The sequence below is a fragment of the Fusarium keratoplasticum genome, chromosome 6, assembly GCF_025433545.1.
Source record: "Fusarium keratoplasticum isolate Fu6.1 chromosome 6, whole genome shotgun sequence".
In the NCBI taxonomy this organism is placed as follows: domain Eukaryota; kingdom Fungi; phylum Ascomycota; class Sordariomycetes; order Hypocreales; family Nectriaceae; genus Fusarium; species Fusarium keratoplasticum.
This window is the reverse complement of record NC_070534.1, coordinates 2,602,867-2,623,953: the sequence shown is the minus strand read 5'-3', so window position 1 is coordinate 2,623,953 and position 21,087 is coordinate 2,602,867. Positions and strand designations below refer to the sequence as shown.

The window sequence follows — 21,087 nt, the reverse complement described above, 5'->3', positions numbered from 1 at the left end:
CAAATATGGGGCCGCGCGCTGACTTGGTCATTACCCGCGCGCGAGTCTCCACTTTTGGGGCTGCGGGCATTTGTAATCCCTCAATATTCGTATCGTCGCCTCGGAACTTGAACCGTAAAGTCTCATGACAAGTATTGCCTCTAATGGATTCAATATCATAGCCCTGCAGCTTGGTAATAATATTACTGCAGCTATATCAAACTCTAATATCCAAAATGCGAAAACCTCGCCTCTTGGATCCTTACACAAACACCGAAACTTGACTCTTGCCTGATCCAATCGCCTTGATTCGAGACCCGATCTCAAGCGGACTGCCCTCGCTGACCATAAAGTGGCCAATATCATCCGTCGTCCCGGCTTCAGCTCCAAGGATCCGGTAGATGTTGGTGCTCACGAGGTCAAGCGCGTCCTTCTCGTTGAGTCGACCACCGCTGTTCTTGTACGCCGTTCCTGCGGCAAACCCAAGATCTCGCAGCTGCCAATCCTCTCGAAGACCAATAGCCGCCTCAACGCCAGCATCAATGAGCGCATCGATGGTTGTGCCGTTCGTCAGAGGGGCGCCAGTCAGGACTCGGCGAGAGTCCCAGGTATCACCCAACGACTGCAGCTGCGACAGAATGACACCAACACCCGCCTCTGCAAGTTCCTTGGCTACGAGGTGAGCTTCGGCACCTCCGATAATAGCTAGCTTGATGCGCTGCACAGAACCCGCTACCCCAGTCTCGAGAAGGACGTCCTCAATCTCCGACTTGATCTTGAGAGCCGTCGCGATCCCGTCTGCCCCGTTAATTGTAAGGGCCAAAACTCGCTCTCCGTTCACCACCTTCTTTAGGTATGCCTCCTCAGAAAATGAATTCAAGACAGGATCCGTAGAAGTCACAGCGGTTAGTAGCTTACTTCTCAAGGCCCCAAAAGCTGCCGAATAGCTTGTTGCCGATCTCACATTCACATCCAGTGTATAGTGGACCGCCAGATCAGAGGCAAACACGGCTCCCTCTTCAAGGCTTGTCAGCGCCGATGTCACGAAGCCAACACTGGTGCCAAAGTGTGTAGCACCGCCCGAATATGTCGGCGCCGAGATTGCCCTGGTGACACCGTATCGGGCCGCAACGTGCAGCTTCTTCGTGTCGAGCATGAGTCCATCGACAGCCCTGGAGAAGCCCACCGGATTGGGCCCGTTGTCTGTCGTCGACTCTGCATCAATGGCGTTGAGGCCGAGCGTACCGGCCACCGCAGTAAACGCGCGCGTCAAGTAACCATTGTTAAGAGCAATCGTCTTTGCGCCAGTTGCAGTCGCTGCATCAAACTCGGAGTCGCAATTTCCAATGCACGAGATCTTGCCCTTCGAGATGACCACGTTAAAGGGGGTTCCCTCGGACTCGTAAAACCTGTCCTTGTCAAGGAACATCTTGGTGATGCCCGTAAAGAGCACACTCTCGAGCTTTGTGGGCTCCTCAATGATCTCGGCAGGAATGTCGTTCGGCGCCTTTGCCTCTGCTGGCTTCGAAAGCTCGACGGGGTCTTCGAATTGTGCCGTGCCATCGATCCAAACCTGCACGGGAGCCGCACCCACGCTCAGAGGGTCGCTGTCCCAAACGGCAATGTCGGCATCAAAGCCAGGCTTGACCTTTCCGAGGCGCTTCCCCAGACCAAGGAGATCAGCTGGAGCAGACGTAACGCCTGCAAGTGCGGCATGGTAGGGGAGACCATAGTGATACGCCTTGGCTGCCTCAAAGAGGACATGCTGGGCGTTGAGCACAGGATTATCGCTAACATATACGGAAGTGAGGTTGTTCTCGTAGAGGATCTTGCCAGCATACTCAGAACCGATATAGGCCTCGGTCTTGTAGTACATATTGTCCGCAAACAGGGCCGCAGCAGGGGGCCGCCCACCCCATGTTCGCTTGAGGATCTGAGTCTCATTAGCAAAGCCCTAGAAGCCGCATAAGTGTGCTCACCTCTGGTACTAGATAGGTTTGGTGAGCATGGTGAAAAGCTCGAACAGGAAACTTGAACTCGTTCGTGTGGTCCACCATGGCCTCCAGGTCAGGAACAGTATAACAGTGGGTGTTGATGTGGACCTGTCCACGAAGAGCAGCACCAAGGGCTTCCCAGGCAATTTCTTGTGGGAGATACTCGTCGAGGGCTTCAACACCCAGAGTTTCGGCCTTGTTGCACCAATCATCCTGCTTCTGCACCAACTCGCTCGCTCGCTCAAAGGCGTGACGGAACTCGTAGCTTTCACCCATGCGGCTGAATGGCCTGTTCCCAACACGGCCGTGGACGCGCTTGGCGTTCTCGCCGCATGCCATCTTCATATATCGCCAGTTGCGATCCGGATCAGCCAGCAGATCCTCGGCACTAATCTCCTTGCGGCCGTCCTTTTTTCCCAGAGCATGCTTGATGACATAGGCCTCTCCGCCAATGTTGTTGCCAGAGCCGGGCAGGACGAGTGAGGTGGTGACTCCGCCAGACTTGATGACTTGAAGCTGAGGGTCAAAGGGATAGAACGAATCTATAGCGCGGGCCCAGGGCGTGATATTGTCCGACATTTCATTGCCATCCGAGTTGCCGTCCAGCGAGGGTAGAGGGTACACACCGACATGGCTGTGCATGTCAATGATGCCGCTTGTGAGACGTCGGCCGCGAGCGTCGTAAACAACAGTATCGTCAGGTAGCGATGAAAGCAAGATATCCTTATCAACGCGCTGAATAAGACCCTTCTCAAGAAAGACGTCGCCTGCCACCCACTCCCAACCCTTGCCAGCACGAGCATCATCTTCACTAGTGCCGTGGACAGGCTCGCCCACCCAGATTGTCGCGTTCTTGATCAATGTAGGCTTGCCACCATCGATATATCGAGCGTTCTTATCGCGGCCGAGGCCGGGAGGGTCCTGAGGCTTGGCACGGAGCTTCTTGCAAGTCTGAAGATCTTCATTGAGCTTCTTGAGCGACAGTGTAGTCACTTTCTGAGATCCAATCTGTCGCCATTGTGCAAAAACAATAAAGACAAGACACGCTAGAGCAAAGAGCCTGAGAGCGCGTGATCGGCGTATGGAACGTCTGCCTCGTGATTGGGCAGGGTAGACGCCAGCAGGCGGGGGTAGGGAGAGGGAGCTGTAAGGCGGGAGGCCAGCCTTTTCGTCCATTGTTGCTGCTCTACGTGAGGCTGAACAATGGTCGACGAGGGATGAAAGAATGGGATAGTTATGAGTTGGAGGAAGATGGGGGATGTTACCGGGAGGTGGGGGAGGTCCCTTTGAGGTGCGATAGTGATCAGGCTCCACTATGGCGAGCTATCTCACCTAGTAACCCGGGCGGAATGGCTGGAGTTCCAGTGGGGCAAGCCTCAAACGCGGGGATGAGCAAGCTCCCAAGCTTGAGCTGATAAGCTAGGGAGCTCTCCTATGTCAGCTTATTGACTTGAAAGTAGACTCTCTTGTACGTTCATGAGCTTGAAAACGATACGAACTCTAGCTTCAGGGTCCATGAATAAAAGGCGTAGCTAGAGCCACTGATTCTGGCCTCGGAAGAACAGTTAAATCCGACCTGATTCCGTATCGGTTACCAGGGCATCTGGGTTACTGGGTACCTATGTAGGATCACAGATAGATCCAGCCAAGCTTGGCACTTTAATAAGGCATCGATAGTATTCTAGAGCTTGTCTCCAGGTCTAAATACCTCTCTCTTCATTCCTGCTTCACAAACTCCATTGTTGTCCTGCCATCACGAGCCTTCAACACCACAATGATATCATGGCCCGTAGCCCCCCCCCCCCCCCGCCCCGCCTTCCGGCCTCTGAGCTGCCGACGGACCGTAAGATGCACGATTTCACAGTCACAGTCACTCGATTCGTTGGGCCTGTCGGTGGGATAAAAACAATGGATTATGCCCTGTCAGCTCCGGTAATATCCATAGCGTGTAGAGAAGATCAACGTGCATCGCTTACTGGCCGTTGGAGGAAGTAACCCCGCCTCCCAATAAAGAGTCAAGCTCACTCCGTCATTATTCGTCTTCACCTTTTACTCCTCAAAACACCATCGTGACAACTTCAATTCATCATGTCCCAACCAGAGTATGAACTCATCTACTGGCCCGGCCTCCCTGGCCGCGGCGAGTTCGTCCGCCTCTTGTTCGAGGAAGCCGCTGTCTCCTACTTGGACATTGCAAAGACGCCCGACCAGGCTGTCCCCGCTGTCATGAGCCACATTTCAGCTGAGAACCGTGGTGATGCTCACAACCCTCCTCCTTTGGCACCTCCCATTCTCAAACACGGTGATTTGATTATCAATCAACTGCCCAACATCCTCCTCTACCTTGCCCCGAAGCTTGGTCTGGCTCCCAAGGAGGGTGACGCCGTTTATCACCTCAACCAGATCTCTCTGACCATCATCGATGGTCTTGTCAACGAGATTCACGACACTCACCACCCCATCGCCGTCGGCCTGTACTATGAAGACCAGAAGGAGGAGGCCAAGAAGCGGTCCAAGTACTTCATCAAGGACCGCCTCCCCAAGTTCTTTGGCTACATGCAGCGAGTTCTCGAGGCAAAGACGAGCGGCCAAGGCCCGTGGCTGTACGGCGACAGTCTGACATATGTGGATCTAGTGCTATTCCAGGTAAGAAACACTTTGGCCATATTAATATCGGTACTAACTCTATAGTGTGTTGACGGCACGGCATTTGCCTTCCCCAAGTCAGTCCAAGCACTGGAGCAGTCTGGCAAGTATGATGATGTCTTCAAGTTGTATGTGGAGGTGAAGGCCAGGCCCAACATCGCCAAGTATCTGGCAAGCGACAGGCGCCAGCCATACGGGGATGGCATCTGGCGGAGATACCCCGAGTTGGAGGAGGATTGATTCGATCGAGGGATTTCAAACGTACCCCTATAAAGCCTCACTCTCGGTATCTAAGTAAAAGAATAAGTAAGTAAAATTTCTGTCACAAATGTTGATCGATTCCGCTTTCTGAGTCGGTTTGTTCCATTTGCTTGAGCCTCCTTTCTTCCAAATCCCAGCACTCCATCCATTGGCTCAACTCCACCAAACAGTACTCCTATCGTGTAGTATATCCAATCATCATGTTCAGTTTCTCATTTCTATATGCAATTCCTTTCTATGTTCATTACCCCCTCCTAGCTACCCCAAACCCATGCACAAAAACGCCGTCAAGTATGCACCGTCCCCCCTTGAAAACCATGATACGCCGTATCAACACCCTCCAGTCTCACATGCGTGTCCTCCCTCGTATGCACACCCTCCATCGGATGCTGCGGTGCCGTGGGGATGATCCCCAGCGTGCGGTCATCCCACTCAACAGCAGGCCTCTTCTCGCCCGTCCGCGTCGTCAACTCGCCGTACATGTACGTGCCTCCGAGCTCCCGAATACGCCTCTCACGCTCCTTGTTGTCCATGCTCGCCATACCACTAAAGTGATCCACCATAACACTCTCACTGACATAGTACATCGCACCGGCTACAGAGCGAGGGTCCACCGGCATGTCTGGCCAGCGGACCACGAAGCTGCTGATAATGGTGAGGGCCATGGCTGACAGGATGCCCACCGAGAGTTGGGTGCAGATGTCGTGCGCGATCCTGACCTGTGAGAGGGAGTAGGGAATATTGGAGAGAAGGATCGGCATGAACTCGGATAGGATGTTCATAATGGCGACGATGGCTGGGAACAGCTGCCCGTGCTTGATAGCTGACCAGAAGCCCGAGACTCCGTTTGTCGGACGAGTGAGAAGTACAGAGTGGGCGGCCGTCTGAGGGCCACGAGACATGACCTGGTATGGCACAATCATGGCGATGCCTATCATTGTTAGCAACAGTTACCAGAGTAATGTCAAGAGGATATTCTTACTGTTAAAGAATGCCGTCCAACCAAACGAGATGATGACGCCAAAAGTAGCAAACAGGAACCTCACACCAAAAGTCTGGCTGTTCATAAACTTCCTAAACGACGCCAACGGCTTGTCGAGTGTGAGATGGTAGTAGAGCAGGAAAGCCATCAAGCCCAGCAGAAACACCAAAAAGACGAGGCGCCAGGCAAGTCCCAGGACCATGAATGGATTCCGTCTTCGCTTCTTGGCACCAACTGCTGTGTGCGAGTCGAGAGAGTTCGAGTCGGATACTGTTCCTTCGTCGTGTAGATTTGCACCCGCGTCGTCGTATAATACGATGCCATATTCAGTCTGGCCCATACGATTCTCGAAAAGTCCAAATCCATATCGTTTCTCTGCCATTTCCTTTGCAATCTTGTGTTCCGATGCCTTTTTCGGCCGAATCCCTCGGTTAGACGCCAGCGAAGCAATGCCAGCGACGCTCCAGGGGTTCGCATACAAGCCCGTGTCCCAGTTGCGTAGGAAGAAGAGCAGGCAGCAGAGGAGGACAATTGTAAAGGCCAGAAGAGCGAGAAGCAAGTGAGTAGGCTGCGGAGATACTCCCAGAGCTGGGGCACATCCCTCAAACGCGTTTATTCTGCACTTGCCGTGCATCTTGAAGCCGATGGCCTCGACGGCAATGGGGGCCATTAACGCAGAGCACCAGACGACGAGCATGGTGATAAAGGGCACGGGGTGGCCGTTAGAAAGCACCTTGAAAGGCTGCAAGAAGCCAGTCCAACCGCTGAAGTGAAGGTTCATCGACTGAGGGCCCATAGCGCCGTTCGGTCGGTTCAAGGCGTAGAATGGCTGATACTGCTGAGCGTTGAGGTCGATGACACGCGCCGGAATAGAAAGCATCACAGCCAGCATCGCAGGCAGAAACTTGCCCAAGAAGTATTTCCCAGCGTCGAGTTCATACACCGTCACGACCGTCTTGACAGTTCCCCCATCCTCGTCCGTCTCTCCAGCCGAAGACTCATCAGTGGTGGTTGGATTAACGGTTGTCGTTTTCGAATACGTCCTCGTGGTCCCCTTGATGGTCGAGACATATGTCGAAGACTCCTTGCGGTCCGAGGTAATAGTTGTGAGCTTGGCCTTGCCGGTGCCTTTTGTGATGAGGATAGTTGTGGGCTTGAAGGGATCGGCGGACTCGACAATCGTAGCCAGGGAGGCACTCTTGGTTGTTACCACTTTTCCAGTCGTAAGCAGCCCATCGGTACCAGTTGAAACCACATCTATAGTGGTCTCGAAAGCTTCAACTGAGCTGACAAAGGTTGTGGCCTCGCTATCGGCAGCGTTGTCGATAGTTACCAACGACGCACTCTTGGTCATGACGACCTTGTTTGTTGTGAGCAGGCCATCCGCGCCAGTTGTAACGACATCAACAGTAGTCACGTATGCCTCAACTGTGCTGACCACTTCGACAGGTTGAACCGTCTTGACAACTTGGTTCGTAGTCGGCAAGCCATCCGCACCAGTTGTGACGACGTCGACTGTGGTCACGTATGCTTCAGCCTTGGTAGCAATTTCTCCAGGTTGGACCGCCTTGACAACCTGGTTTGTCGTCGGCAAACCATCAGCACCAGTCGTCACGACGTTAACTGTAGTCTCGTATGCCGCAGTAGGTTGAGCAGGCTTGACCACATAAGAAGCGCCCTTTGTCACGACAGCTTGGTTCGTGGTTAACAGTCCGTCTGCGCCAGTTGTCACAACATTGACTGTCGTCTCATAAGCTTCGACCTTGCTGACAACGGCCGTAGGTGGAATAGGCTTCACATAGGTAGCAAAAGAGGCGGCCTTTGTCTGGACGACTTGGTTCGTGGTCAATGCTCCATTCGCCCCCGTGGCCACGACGTTGACGGTGGTTTCAACAGCATCGAACTTGCTGACGATAGTCTCGCGACCAGGTGAGATGACCAAGGTTTCGACGTCGTTCTCCGGGACCTTGGTGACATAAGTTACCGGGCCTACCTTTTCAACCTTCTTCACGGTTCGGTCAGCATCCACGGTAACAACGTTAATGACCTTTTCAGTCGGCTGGGGTTTGGCCGTTGGCTTCCCTTCCTGGTTGGGCTTTTCTTCCTGGTTGGGCTTTTCTTTCTGGTTGGGCTTCCCTTCCTGGTTGGGCTTCTCTTCCTGGTTGGGCTTCTCTTCCTGGTTGGGCTTCTGCTTGCCCTTTTCGTTGGTAGAATCTCGGATGGTGTAGACAGACGTGATGGTGATCTTGCCATACGAAACATATACACTCGGAGCGGCAGTCGTCTCCCCAGTACTCGGGTAAGCACTGACAAAAGGTTGCGTGACGAGATTCGAGGTGGTCTTTGTTGTACCATTCTCAACGATCGTAGTGACGACAGTTTTAGTCTCGTCCGAGGTGAAAGTGCCGTAAGATGTATCTTCACTACCCGGTATCGTGAGGGTGCTGGTCATCGTAGCATAGCTGGTAAAGGGGCTGGTGTACGCGGGAGGAGGAGTGACGGCGCCAGAGACACTGCTGTAGATGACAGTGCCGCCCGTGATGGTGCTTGTGACGATGATCTCGGTCACTTGGGGAGACTGCGTGATAATAAATTCCGTGACGACCACCGTTGGAACGACAGTGACACCAGAGCTAACCATGGTTGATCCCTCCTGGACAGTCGTCGAATAGCTCCAGGAAGTCTCATATGTGGTCGTCGGAACCATGGTGGTGAACTTGCCCGTCGTGCCAGGCACAGTAACCAACGTTGAAAACTCGCTCACGATAAGCGTAGTAGAAACCCTCTGCCCGCCAGTATTCTGCTGCCTCTCCTCAATCTGATCCCTCTTGTCGATAATCGTCGCCGTCTCCTCCGAGTTGGGCATCTGGAGCTCCGCCCAGACAACAAGACCCATGACGGCCATGATGCAGATTATGAGCCCGGCGATAAAGTACCAGCGGAGAGCCGTGGGTCGGTAGTTGGCTCTCTTCTGCCGCGAGGACGGAAACTTGGGCCTGTCGCGGTCCCACGATGAGTCGTCGGTCGCTTGCGGTTCGTAGCGGGCGTCAAACGCCGAGGCGTTGACGCCGGCCTGGCTTGGATACATGGCGAGGACGACCTTGCGGTCTCTTCACAGCAATAGAAGGATGAATGAATAACGAAAAAGAGGTCGAACAGGTAGCTTCATCACGGCGGGAGCCACACCGGTACATAAACCAAAGCCCATCCCAACGCCCACGACGCCTCTCTGCAAGCCATGGCTTCCTACTATTGGAGCCAGTTCAACGGGCATGAGCAAAAAAAGCCCAGCTTCACTTGGTCCGCCGCCGCCGCGGTCCAGGCCTAGATCTAAGAGGTGGCTGGTTCTCGACGGCCTCAAGCCCTCGGTTTTTTTAGGCTGCGCCAACAGCGGTCCAGCTGAGCTATCTCTCCGTCATGCCGTGCTAGCTTGTGCGACAATGACCACCTATTTTCGGGACCCCTTGACAAATGAGATGCGAGAACCCGTGGGGACATGTCACGGAACGACTTGGAAAAGGGTGCAAATGATGCTCTTCCCCATACCAATGGTTTGCTTCTGATCCAGACCGACTGAGACGGCGGCCTAGACTCTGTCCCAGGCTTTTCCTCCCGCAACGGAACGCAGCATGATAGAGGGACAAAACTATTGGTTCAAGCTGCCCAACATCCAGGATCAGGGAGGCACCATCGAGGTAGGGCTGAAATCTCGCAACCAAAGGGGACCTGGTGTTTGATATTTCGTTGGCCAGCAAAAACGGCGCTACGGCTACAAGACCCCAACTGCCGGGTCCCAGCTCTAAATCTTAAGGGTACCTGATTGGTCGAGATGGCGGGCTTTGTTGCACATCTTGTGCCTGCATTCTCGTTGCGCTCAGAGGCTTCAGGCTAGTGACTCTTCCGTGCGAAATCTGCCTGGCGCCAGACACACCGACCCCAAGGTCCGCCATGGCTTGAAGCCATTTCCTGTCTGCCTTGACTATCGGAATGCTTAATCGACGTAAAGGCAGTTTGCTACTTGGCTCTTTGTTTCTTGAGTCAAGCCCCAGTTGCGCCAAGTATCACAACATCACTCACACGGGACATCATCTCGATGAGGGAGGCATCCCATCCCCTTTGTTTATGGGATCAAACAAGAATGAATTCGCACAGTGGTTTCCTTTAGAGTGCTGACTGTGCTCTGCGTATTTCTAGCCGCCCTATGATGTAGGCCCCAGCCACGAGAACGCGTCCTTCTCCGTCCAGGCACGGAGCCAAGTCCTGCCGCGTTTGAGTCAAACGTCAATTGACCCAACCTGATACATTACTGAAGAGGCACCTTCAAATCTAGTAGACCTTGAGTCAGAGAGCAGACAGTAATATTCTTCAGTGCCTAATTCCTATCCTCATGTCTCCCATAACGTCAAGATCCAGTTCTGTAACCCCCAATAATGGATGCTGCATCTCTCAGGTAACTGCTTGGCTAATCATACAGTAACTCCAAGCACCATAGCAATAATTGTTGGGCTCAAGTTTACTGTACCTCTTGTATTCAGCTGAGTCTAATTTCATACACGATAGCCGGCATCAATTTATCCACGTCCCTGTACCTTATCTCTATCACTTCTTCTTCTTCTTGCTCTTCTTCTTTTTCCTTTTCTTCGAGCTTTCGCCACCTACCATGGACTCTTCTACTCCTGCTTCTCCATTTTTCTTCCCCCCCTCTGTTTCTGCTTCTCCTTTTTCATCCGAGCCCTCCCGTTTGGGGGGATGCACAAGTTCCCCTGAGGGGTAAAAGACCGATACCAACGGGGCTATTTCTTCGACCACTATCTCGGCGAACTCTTCGGGGGTACATTTCGGGCTCATCTTCCGCTCTATATAGCACAGCTCAAGCCAACGAATCATGGCCTCCGGACATACGTCAGTCACCTTCGACCATTCGAGCCATCGGAGTCCGCCAGGATAACCCCAGCTCATATAGTTATCAAAGTCTGTCCGAGATGGTGTGTTGCTGCGGGCATGTATGAGACGGTGAGGCCAACGAGTGGTGATTGTGTTCCGGACTTTGAGAACAAGGCCGGCAAATCTGGTGTCCAAGCGGCCGCTCAAACGAGGGTGATGCCCGAGGACATGTTTCGAGATGTCTTCGAAATAATGAGGCGCCTTGAGGTAACTGGATAGGCCTGTGTAAGCTGAAGCCATTGACCAGAGGAGAGAAATACCTACTGATCCGAAAACTTGTCCCAATTGCGCCACATGAATAGTCCCCACATGCGACGGGTCCCATGAGTAGATAACTCGTCTTCGCGACTCACGGGCGGCGCGAGCTCGTCCAGCTTGGTACCCATAGGCGCGAACTTGTATTCATACTCGATAGCAGTGTCTTCTTTGGTCGATTCCGAGGAACTGGCCATCGCACCTCGTCTGGACACGCCTAACATGGTCGCATGGGGATTCATGTCTACGTGCTGAAGCAGATAGTTTAGGGGGGCCGCAACCGCCAATGGAGCCAACTCAAAGTACGCGCCCACCTGAACCTCGTTAGCATGCATTGTATATGACAAGACATGTGAGCTCCCACATCAATACGGTCAAATCTTCTACGGCCCTGGTCGTTGAAGATTGCTGGCAGGGCCAAGACATCTTTTCGCATCACACTGAACTCCACCTGTAGAGACCGCAGGCGGTGCTGAAACTTGAGGCAGAGGGAACGGACATAGTAGAACATCTTGCCATAGACGTCGTTTGATGCTGGGCCTGAATCTTGGCCAAGGATAGCCGAAATCGACCATTCTGTAACGGGCTCGGTGGTGATGCCAGGAACTGGCAAGCCCCGGAGCGTAATCAAAAATCTGCTCTTGTCAGTTTTCGTGCCACTCGGGGACCATTATGCTTGGGGCCAGTAGAGACACATACGGATTCATCCTTAGATCTTTGTGTAGAGGAATGCCATAAGGCTGAAGCATTCCGTCCGTCTCCCACTTGAGCATCCCAAGTATCCGCATATGTGGTGCCCTCTGGATACGGGTATGAATGTTTTCACAATACTTTCGGTCGTCGAAACGCATGCGCTTTAGCTTTTGAACCTCTGTCGTTTCAGTGCGGGTTACGTGGAGAAAGATCCCCTGCCACTCCCTTATGGTAAAGTCGACTACAATTGAGCTGTCCCCTCGAGGAAACCGAATTGGCATTGACTTGACGCCGTAATGTAGGTAGTATCTCATGGCTTTCCGGACAGCATCCAGGATCGGCCCTAGGGCAACGTCCTGGATATGTTTCATCATGGGAGTGGGGATCGAGCTTGAGTACCAAATATAGACAGCTGCTTCGGCATTGTATCGATCCTCACAAGAGCGATCTGTTAGGAGAAGCAAGACCGTGAGTGTTTGGGCGACCGTGCGCATATTCAGCTCATTGCTCGAGAAATGGAGTATTGGATTTGCTGTTTCAGGAATGTTGGCGATGGTGTTGATGAGAGTGCGAAGGCTTGGGCCTTTCAGTGTCAGCATATTTCCAATGCGATAGGCATTCGATGCTGGCTACCATACCTCCGGTCAAGAGGATATTGAGGAATCCATCGAACTCAACGCCTTCGTTCTTCTGGAGTTGCAGGATATCGATGGCGGGCCACGGGCCCCATGGGTAGCGGAACTGAGTGGGATCTTCTGGAGACAGACCGCTGCGGTCCGCAATCTTGGAATATAATCCCCCCTGGGCACCACGACATCGGTGGGCATCCGCATGGGCCAATTGGCATTCCACGGTACAGTACTTAGTAGGTCAGCACAGCTATGCGGTGATAATCCTAGGGGGACATACAGCAATAAGGAGACAATCTGGGCATCCGACTTTGGCATATAGCCCGCAAACTTCTCCTTCTTCATTCTGTCTATAACAGATTGGTTCGACGAGGGGGAGGTCTTCGAAGTATTCCGGGGTCCCTGGCTTGAAAGCCGGTCCGCACGGCATCGTGATCTCTTTAGGCTGCGTGGCTGGAAGCTCCCAGTATGATACTTCGTAAGAGGCTTGAGCCTCTCTCAAAGCATTCGCAAAGCTCTCTTCCAAAGGCTCCCCGACAACGTGGCTCGCATACTCCCGGGCAACCCTCTCGAAGCGCTTATTCGCCTCTGTGTCTGGAATTGGTATGTTATCATCCATCGCAGTTTTGTTGCGATAGTACTCTAGGGGGTAGTAAACCGGTTCTGGCTCTTCACCTGGCCCTTCATCTGGCTCTTCATCTGACCCGACTTCCTCTTCTACGGAAGCAGGCTGCTTGAGCCGTAGCTCAAGGGGCTCTGTATGGAAACCCTCCGGCCGCAACAGGTCGTTCCTGTTTGGGGATTGAGGAGGAGTTTCGGCATCCATGGTGACGGACGAGGCAGGTGATACGACCACGGCTGGCGGTTCACACTTCTCATCGGGGGGATCTGTTCCGGGGAGGGGCGTGCGCGGTTCGTCGGAAGTCACAGGCGTGAGGATATGGCATGTCGTCTCGGGGGAATCCAACTCCATGGCGAAATGATGGCAGTCGTAGTTGATGTATTACTGGTGGATGTTGATAGAGAAATGCGGATTGAGACTGGAAAGTTGGTAGAGCGAAGAAAGCTGGAGAGATGAAGTGGTTGAACAGGCTGTCAATAGTCAGTGGCCGACTCAACCAGGTGCTCCTGCCTCACTGCGCTGTCGACCTAGGCAGGTTAGGTCGAGGGCCCGAGGGAGTTTACGATGGAAGGTAACTGCGGCCTTGGTACGCACACTATACCAAGGTAATCGTCTTGTTGTGTCCGTCCGTTCCATATTATCCATCCATCCATGCAATACCAACCCAGGCATCTCGCGCTGATTCGGGGGTCGATGGCCTCGTGGTGCTGATCCTCAGCACATCTCGATGTCGTGTATCTTATTAGACTGATTGCTGTGTAATGAACGCATCCGAAGTTTAGGCATACTGTAAAACGTTTATCTCTGCCGAGCCGCGTTGATTCTCAATCCAGTCAGTAGAGAAATCCATCACAACTTACACTCACCGAGGGAGGAATAAGAACTGAGACTAACAACCAAAGAGCAAACTCCAAGTATAATAACTATTCTTTAGCATTCTATATCTTTAAATTGTTCTATACTTTGCACAACAGTTTACTATACCCGTCACTCCACCGCAATCCCCCCATGATGGCAATCATCAGCACGAGCGACACAACAACACTTGTCATGCCGTATATCCACGAACTCCTCCGTCGTAAACTTCCAAGCTCAGTGACCCAGGTTGATATCGTCGTCAGACAGCCGCAGAAGCCATCTTCGATCCCCTGCAGCACCTGACAACCCACGACACCGCCCAACGGCACATGGGCGAGATCATATGCCATACCAAGCAGCACTGTACCAACAACATTGGCGGTGAATGTACCGACGGGAAACGTCGCCATCTTGCCGTTGAGGTGTAGGGACAGATAGAACCGAACCAGGCAGCCCAGTGGTGCAAATATCAGCGAGAAGAGGGCCTGACCACGCCAAGATTCATGTGGTGGGAAGATAGCCAGCAGGACGGCTCCGAGCCAGCAACCCCAGCCAAGGAAAACGCCCAACGGATCGAGCACCCTGCGACTCAGAGTAAAGGGGATCGTTGGCGTGACGTGCTCAAGACCAATGGCGATATGAGCCCCAAGGAATAGACCCGAGAGTGAGAGTGACACGGTGGCGATGATCACAGCCAGCATGGCCATGAATGAGTAGCCCCCATTGCGACTTGTCGGCGAGTCTGACCATCCCGGCGTCACCATCTCATTCGACAAGGCAAGGAAAGCATCCTTGATAAAGCTCGAAAACGTGGTAAAACTCCCACAGAACCCGGTAGCCAGTCCAATATATAGGGGAATCGTCTTCTTCATAGCCAGATGCGCCTTCTTTGCAGCCGCCAAATCCACGTCCTTCTGCTGACTTGAACTGGACCCATCTTCCTCGTCCTTGCACTTCTGCTTAGTTTGCTTGATCGCTTCGTCATATGTCGCGTTGCCCCATTCGTTTCGAAACAGTTTACGGTCCTCGGCGAGGAATCCCATAACTGCGCTTCCTGTAAAGTTGGACCATATGGTGTTGAAGATGACGGGAGTGCCAGGGTACCGCGTCAATGCCGTCAGGCCCAGACGAGCCAATGTTCCAAGAATCGCAAAGAATACGAGGTACGAGTGCGTGTATAGCTCGGTGGCCAGTCTGGATACACTCCTCTCCTTTGCCTCCTCCGGGATAGGCTCCGGCTCTAAAATTGGCCCCTCGTGGCGAGCAAAGCTGCTGCGTCGTCTCGGCCGGTCTCGCACATCTTGCTCAGATTCAAATGGAGGCTCCTCGATCGGTGGAACAGGGGACACTTCGTCGAGGTTGCTATACGATCGAGGAACGCTGTAAACACCCGAGTCGCGTCGTTGTACGGGGTCCAGCGCTGGGGTCTCGGTGTCGCTAACGGCGTCTTCGTCGATCGGCTGTTGCGCAAAGATCTCTCCCAGCTCAGTATAAGAATTTGGTGCGTTATAAACCCCAGAGCTACTGCGCCGCCTCTGTTCAGGAGCAATCTCGTGCATGTTGAACAAATCGATGATTTCGATCGAGGCGCAAATGGGGTGAGTTTCGTGTCGGAATTTTCGATGAATCGTCAACCCAATTGTCTCAGCGAACTGAACCGGCGTTGAAAGTGGAAAAACAGCATATTTAAACTCGAAAAATCAGCCGTTAGGAAAGTCGCGAGACAAAATGAAAAATCTCCGTTGATCGTGTTAGTGGCATGGAACTGTCGGGTATGACGGCATTCGGAAGGAAAAACATTCCGGGAGGCTGCCACGGGCGGCGCCTGGTCGAGTCTGTCATTGTGGAGATGGAGGAAGAGTCGGGTGGGTGGGGATGGATATGGATATGGATAAGGATATGGATCCATCCATTGAGGCCAGGGTCCAGGGGTGAGATAACGCAGCATTAAAGGAACATTCAAGATACTTGATGATAGTGTTGAAGGATCCATCAAGATTGTTCGTCGTCTTCAATTCGTTCTAATCCTTGCTAGAGTCAGGAGACGGCCAGTCAGATAACCCAACATTAGCAAACAAGTACCCTCTACTTCGCTGCTCACCGCTGGGAGACGCGGGACGGGGTGAAAGTGAAACGCGGTGAGCTCCGAAGCTCTTATCTTATCTCACCCTGCCGCCGCCCGTCTAAAGCGCTGGAAGCTCCCGCCTACCATACCCCACCAGCTTCCGTCCTTGTGATCCAACCCGGTGAGAGCAAGTCGCTGTAAGTCAGGTAGTACTGTACACGATGTAGAGCCTGTGTCTCTGAGATGCGCCAAGTACTGAATACAAAAGGGGCCCGTCTCCTCCTCCTCCCTCTCTCCCCTCCTCTCTCTTTCTTTTTCTTCTCCCTCTCCTTGGCCTCGTCCCAGCATCCCTCGTGTGGTGCTTCATCTGTAGATCCTGCTCTCAACAGATCCATCCTACTACCGTGAAACCCAAGATTGACATACATCCTTATCTGGCCTTTGTCTCAGCGGTCGCGTACATACACAATGTCTTCGCTGCCCTCCAACGTCCATGTCTCTCAGCACCCGTGCCTCCGCGCCAAGCTGAGCCAGCTTCGCTCCAAGTCCATCAGCCCGCGCGAGGTCAAGTCGCTGATCCATGAGATTTCCCTAATCGTCTCGTGTGAAGCTCTAGCTTCGTCGCTGGAAGCCACCGACGGTCCTCAGGTATCAGAGTTCATGCGCCAAGTCAAAGCTCCCAAACGTACTGACCATCCATCAACAGGATGAGACCCCATTGGGCTTCCAATTTACTTCCACAACCGTCCAGCCAAGCACCATGTGTCTAGTTCCTATTCTCCGATCAGGTCTAGGCATGGTTGAAGGTTCATCTATCCCTCCACCTCTCCATGGGCCGAACTAACACGCCTCCAGCTGTGCAAACCATCCTCCCCATACCTGTCCCGGTTCATCACCTCGGCATGTACCGCGAACCCTCGACGCTGGATCCCGTCGAGTACTACAACAACCTTCCCCAGCAGATCCCCGATGACCAAGCCTCGTCGAGCAACGCTAGCAGCCTTGCCATCCTCGTCGACCCCGTCATCGCTACTGGCGGAACCTGCGCCGCCGCCATCCAAACTCTCCGTGAATGGGGCGCCAAGCGGATTATCGTCCTCGCTGTTATTGGTGCCGAGGAGGGTGTCAAGAGAGTTGCTGCCGAGTGGCCCGAGGGCTCAGAGGTTTGGATTGCTGGGGTCGACAAGGAGTTGACATCAACTGGCATGCTTAAGCCCGGCTTGGGAGACGTTGGAGACCGACTGTTCTTGACTCTTGGCAAATAGGCTTCCATGGTCGGTCGTTTTGATGGCGTCTAATCCTCAAGGCATAAATAAACATAAAGGCTAGGTAGTATACACTTGTTAAATACCCATTGTTCTTCATGGAACCACAAACTGCTCCTCATCAAGCAATGTGCCCTCCTTCCAGCAATCGTCAATCCATTTTCCATTCACCACCCTCGGTTGTGTGCGTCTGGAGCTCAGCTCCTTGCGCACCATATCGGCCGCCTCACCCACTTGCATTGGATCTCCTCCTTCTATCACGACATGTGTCACAGTTAAGTCGCCTGCGTCCTCGGTGACACTTCCTCCACCATACTTGACAAAGTGCTTCAACCGAGAGACCCGATTGGCACCAATGTCAACCCCATGGAACAACACCACGCAGCGCCGGAAAATGAAGCTCCTCAAGTTGCCCAGGTCTTTGCCGTGTTCTTCAAGCTGCTGTAAAAACTCATTCTTGTCGAATGGCTCCTCGTCCTCGATCTTGGGCATACAGTCCATCAGATCCTTGAGCTCATCAATAGACATATCTCGAGCGTAGCTGTCTCCAAACTGATCCGTGTTTTGCTCTGCCGCCCGCTTCATCGCTTCCGTAGCGTGAAACAAATGTGACTCCTCAAACGGCAGCAGGAATTGTCCCAAATCCTGCTCCAGGCAATCTTTGATCCATTTGGGACGAATAAGGTCCACGTCTCCTCCCTTCATGAGACTCGCCACCTTAACCACCTTCTTGTCGGCAATAAGCAGCATGTTTGTACCTGGTGCCGCTCTTTGGGAAATTGTGCCTCCATGTTCTTTGATGATGGTCTCGAGTTGAGTTTTTGTCTTCTTATAGGGCTTCAGAGCTTCAGAAAGGACGCAAAACTCCAACCCTTCAAAGAGCTTCGTCTTCTCGCCTTCAAACTCGACCGGCGCTGAATCCTCTCCAGCTATAACAAGCTCCCTCTTGATTCGTTTAGGATTCCGTCTCTTTCTGTCTTCAACCGTCATGGCCTTTTCTTTTGACTCTTCGTCAACTCGGTCTTTCAGCTCCTGAAACTCCTCTAGGGAGAGGGCAGTGTCCCATGTTCGATCCAAACGGAGACGCCTGAATCGTGGGAAGCGCAGAGTGAATCCACGAGCAAACTGGTCTGAGGGGCCAACGCTCGCTGCTTTCACTGAAACAACGACTGAGTCTTTGGGACGAATCCACATGTCTGGCCGCTCATACTGTCTGAGCTCACCTCCACCAAGCTCAATGTATTCTGAGGGCGGGTTCTTTTGATCCCACTCAATCCACTTTCCTTCTGTTCGATGTCGAATTTCTGCGTAGTCCTCGGCGCGGAATCCACCTCCAACCTTGAAGAAACTGAAGCACTTTTCAGGATTTGCGCCAGCTTGGATATGATTTTGTGTCACTCGTAGACCGCACAGGTAACTCGAAAGCATTCCACCGCGCTTCCCTGAGCCGTAGTAGCCACCGATAATGACACAGTCGAGGGACTCGCCGAATTCAGACATGTATTCAGGTTTGACCTTGAGCCAGTCATCGTTTCGGTGGTTGAGACGGTACATGGAGCGAGGGTTCTTGAGCACAAGGCCCTCTGAAGCGTTGGCCACGACTTCGCGGAGGAGTGGCTCAATAGCGTCAGAAGTTGTTGCGCTGGTGTATTTGTGGATTTCAAGACGTCGATGAACAGATTTGACGGCCTTTTCGAGAGCGCGATGTCGATCTCGCAGCGTGTACTGAGTCAAGGGCTTGTTGTTGAGGTAGAGGATATCAAAGACCCTGAATAGGGGACGATGACCAGCCGAGTCCGTATCCGACTTGTTCTGCTGCTCTGAGATAGCAGCCGTCTTGAGAGTGCCGAAAGGGACTATCTTGTCAACTCCCATATCCCAGGTAATCATCTCGCCGTCCAGAATCAGATTCTTGACACCTGATGCGAACGCCTTCTTGAGATGCCGTGTCAAACTCGAGTTCTCGTCTTGAAGTCCGTCGCCGTAAAGGTACGTGTAGTCTTTGGCCTTTCTTGACCAGAAGCAAAACCTCCGACCGCCGGGGTGCTTTTTGTCCTCAACCATGTGCATTTGCATGCGCTCGCCATCCAGCTTTTCCTCAATCCAGAATTCGGGATCTTCCTCTGTTGGCCGGAGAAGCTGAATCATCTTCTGAAAAGACGCAGGCATCTGGAACTGAGCAAGTTGCGGTTGGAAGCATTGCATGAGGGCAACACCCGCCTCATCCTGCTCGAGCCGAATCTCGGGGTCGGAGAGTTCCCAGCACACTCGCCTTAAACTCGAAGAGACGCCGAAAAGGGCATCGCCGTCCGGATGCCAGAGATCCAAAAAGGTCTTTTCCGTGGCACCGACCTTCATCTGCTTCAAGACGATCCGGATAAGCCACATCAACTCTTCAGCGTTCATGTGGTTGTAGAAAATCTCAAAGACACGCAGGTTCTCTGCCTCTCCCGTAGACGCAGCAAGCTTATCCAGCTGCTCGTTCACCTCGGCGATTGTCATGTTGCCGACGGTTGTGCGCATCGGGCGCTTCGAAATGACCTCGAAACATCGTCCAGCAAAGTCACCAGCCAGGCGAGAGGCAGTGGTTTGACCAGGCAACTTCCAGTGCAAAAGATTGTAGCCATCCTCAGAGCTCTTGTCGATCTTCATCAACTTCACAAGGAGCTTTCCTATGGCATTCTCCTTGAGGCCGTAAACACCTCGGTCGCGATCCTTATCAGGGAGAATTAGACGTAGGGCAGGGTAGAAATCGGGACCGACTTCTTTGCGCCATCGCACAATGAAGCGCTCGATAATGTGTCGTCGCTGCTCGTGCGGTGAGAGCTTATTGACACCTCTAAAGGCTTTTCTAGGGCCTGCGCCGGTGGCATTTTGCTTCTTGTTTTCGCTTAATGGATTAAACAACTCTCGAAACAGCTCAGAGAAGACTAGGGTCTTTGAGTGATTCTTTGGGCGGTTCGGATATCTTGGACGATGTTAATTGATGCAAGAGCAAAGTGGGAGAGATGGCTTGCTTTTCTTCCATTTCCTCCTGTGTCATGCCCACCGTACCGTATTGGATCTCGTCTTCATGTTTCGCATCCTCGGTTTGGGCCCTCTCTTCTCGCTGACTTCCCATGATGAGAGTATGAGAGATTGTATGAGCGGAGTATTGATGCAGGAACGTTGCTGACACCCAGACTTGAAGACTAACGCAAAAAGCGCAAAAGAATCATTAAGATCTAGGGCGTTCACATTCTCCTTGTTGGGGTATATATAGGTTGGATGTAGGAAGAAAGAAGGACTGTAAGCTCCACTGATGTAAACAAGTGAGCTTCAGCTGGGGCTTGGTGATCCGAGAATGGGTGTTGCTGCCTGCAGGCTCCAGACGGCCCAAGCTCGAGCTCCGGCTTTACGTAATCACTCATGACCTCAACACCATCACCTCGAGCTGGCAGATCTTGTTTGGTTGATGAATTTAGTCAAGTACCTATTGAGGCATATTTTGAACTGATTTGTGCTAATTTGGCCATTTCAATATCGGGGCCTGGTAGGTACAGTAACAATGATGGTGAGAATGCCTAGGAATCCAACCATTCATCGGATGGGACAACGGGGCTCGTCACTTGCGCACATATCTCACTATAATAGGGTCGCCAGGGGCCATTCTCGTTGCGATTGTTTCTTCTTACAACAGCTAAAGTTCTAATAGCCCAAACATCCACGCGCATCCACCGCCTACAATAGAGGGCCAGCCCCTGGATGTCACACAAGGCTCGTCCCGATGACCCTGGCCTTGGTTGCACAGCTGTCTCGATATCACGGCTGTATACGACAAGGCAATCCTACCGTTATCCATAAGTTTGATACTATTTGGCTTTTGGTAGCGGAAAACATGTCAAAGATTGCCTT

The 21,087-nt window shown here is 52.7% G+C and overlaps 7 protein-coding genes across 7 annotated transcripts; 2 read left to right on the top strand and 5 right to left on the bottom strand.

Annotated features, from left to right (window-relative positions):
* Positions 1 to 241: 241 nt before the first annotated feature.
* Positions 242 to 3,149, bottom strand: NCS57_00879000 (Amidohydro-3 domain-containing protein; the record flags this gene model as incomplete). Its single annotated transcript, XM_053058594.1, has 2 exons — positions 242 to 1,912; positions 1,959 to 3,149. 2 exons carry the CDS (start codon positions 3,147 to 3,149, stop codon positions 242 to 244), a joined length of 2,862 nt encoding a protein of 953 aa, XP_052912425.1.
* A 912-nt stretch (positions 3,150 to 4,061) lies between these two features.
* On the top strand, positions 4,062 to 4,859 carry NCS57_00878900 (uncharacterized protein; the record flags this gene model as incomplete). Its single annotated transcript, XM_053058593.1, has 2 exons — positions 4,062 to 4,619; positions 4,665 to 4,859. The coding sequence occupies 2 exons, from the start codon at positions 4,062 to 4,064 to the stop codon at positions 4,857 to 4,859; spliced, it is 753 nt and encodes a 250-aa protein (XP_052912424.1).
* A 308-nt stretch (positions 4,860 to 5,167) lies between these two features.
* NCS57_00878800 (uncharacterized protein) lies at positions 5,168 to 8,950 on the bottom strand (the record flags this gene model as incomplete). Its single annotated transcript, XM_053058592.1, has 2 exons — positions 5,168 to 5,811; positions 5,863 to 8,950. 2 exons carry the CDS (start codon positions 8,948 to 8,950, stop codon positions 5,168 to 5,170), a joined length of 3,732 nt encoding a protein of 1,243 aa, XP_052912423.1.
* A 2,116-nt stretch (positions 8,951 to 11,066) lies between these two features.
* Positions 11,067 to 13,356, bottom strand: NCS57_00878700 (DUF4470 domain-containing protein; the record flags this gene model as incomplete). Its single annotated transcript, XM_053058591.1, has 5 exons — positions 11,067 to 11,375; positions 11,426 to 11,696; positions 11,761 to 12,337; positions 12,393 to 12,615; positions 12,664 to 13,356. The coding sequence occupies 5 exons, from the start codon at positions 13,354 to 13,356 to the stop codon at positions 11,067 to 11,069; spliced, it is 2,073 nt and encodes a 690-aa protein (XP_052912422.1).
* A 605-nt stretch (positions 13,357 to 13,961) lies between these two features.
* Positions 13,962 to 15,422, bottom strand: NCS57_00878600 (uncharacterized protein; the record flags this gene model as incomplete). The annotated part of the gene is made up of 1 exon (XM_053058590.1): positions 13,962 to 15,422. One exon carries the CDS (start codon positions 15,420 to 15,422, stop codon positions 13,962 to 13,964), a length of 1,461 nt encoding a protein of 486 aa, XP_052912421.1.
* A 974-nt stretch (positions 15,423 to 16,396) lies between these two features.
* NCS57_00878500 (uncharacterized protein) lies at positions 16,397 to 17,193 on the top strand (the record flags this gene model as incomplete). The annotated part of the gene is made up of 3 exons (XM_053058589.1): positions 16,397 to 16,576; positions 16,635 to 16,734; positions 16,784 to 17,193. 3 exons carry the CDS (start codon positions 16,397 to 16,399, stop codon positions 17,191 to 17,193), a joined length of 690 nt encoding a protein of 229 aa, XP_052912420.1.
* Positions 17,194 to 17,289: 96 nt separating this feature from the next.
* NCS57_00878400 (DNA ligase) lies at positions 17,290 to 20,314 on the bottom strand (the record flags this gene model as incomplete). Its single annotated transcript, XM_053058588.1, has 2 exons — positions 17,290 to 20,161; positions 20,211 to 20,314. 2 exons carry the CDS (start codon positions 20,312 to 20,314, stop codon positions 17,290 to 17,292), a joined length of 2,976 nt encoding a protein of 991 aa, XP_052912419.1.
* Positions 20,315 to 21,087: the final 773 nt, after the last annotated feature.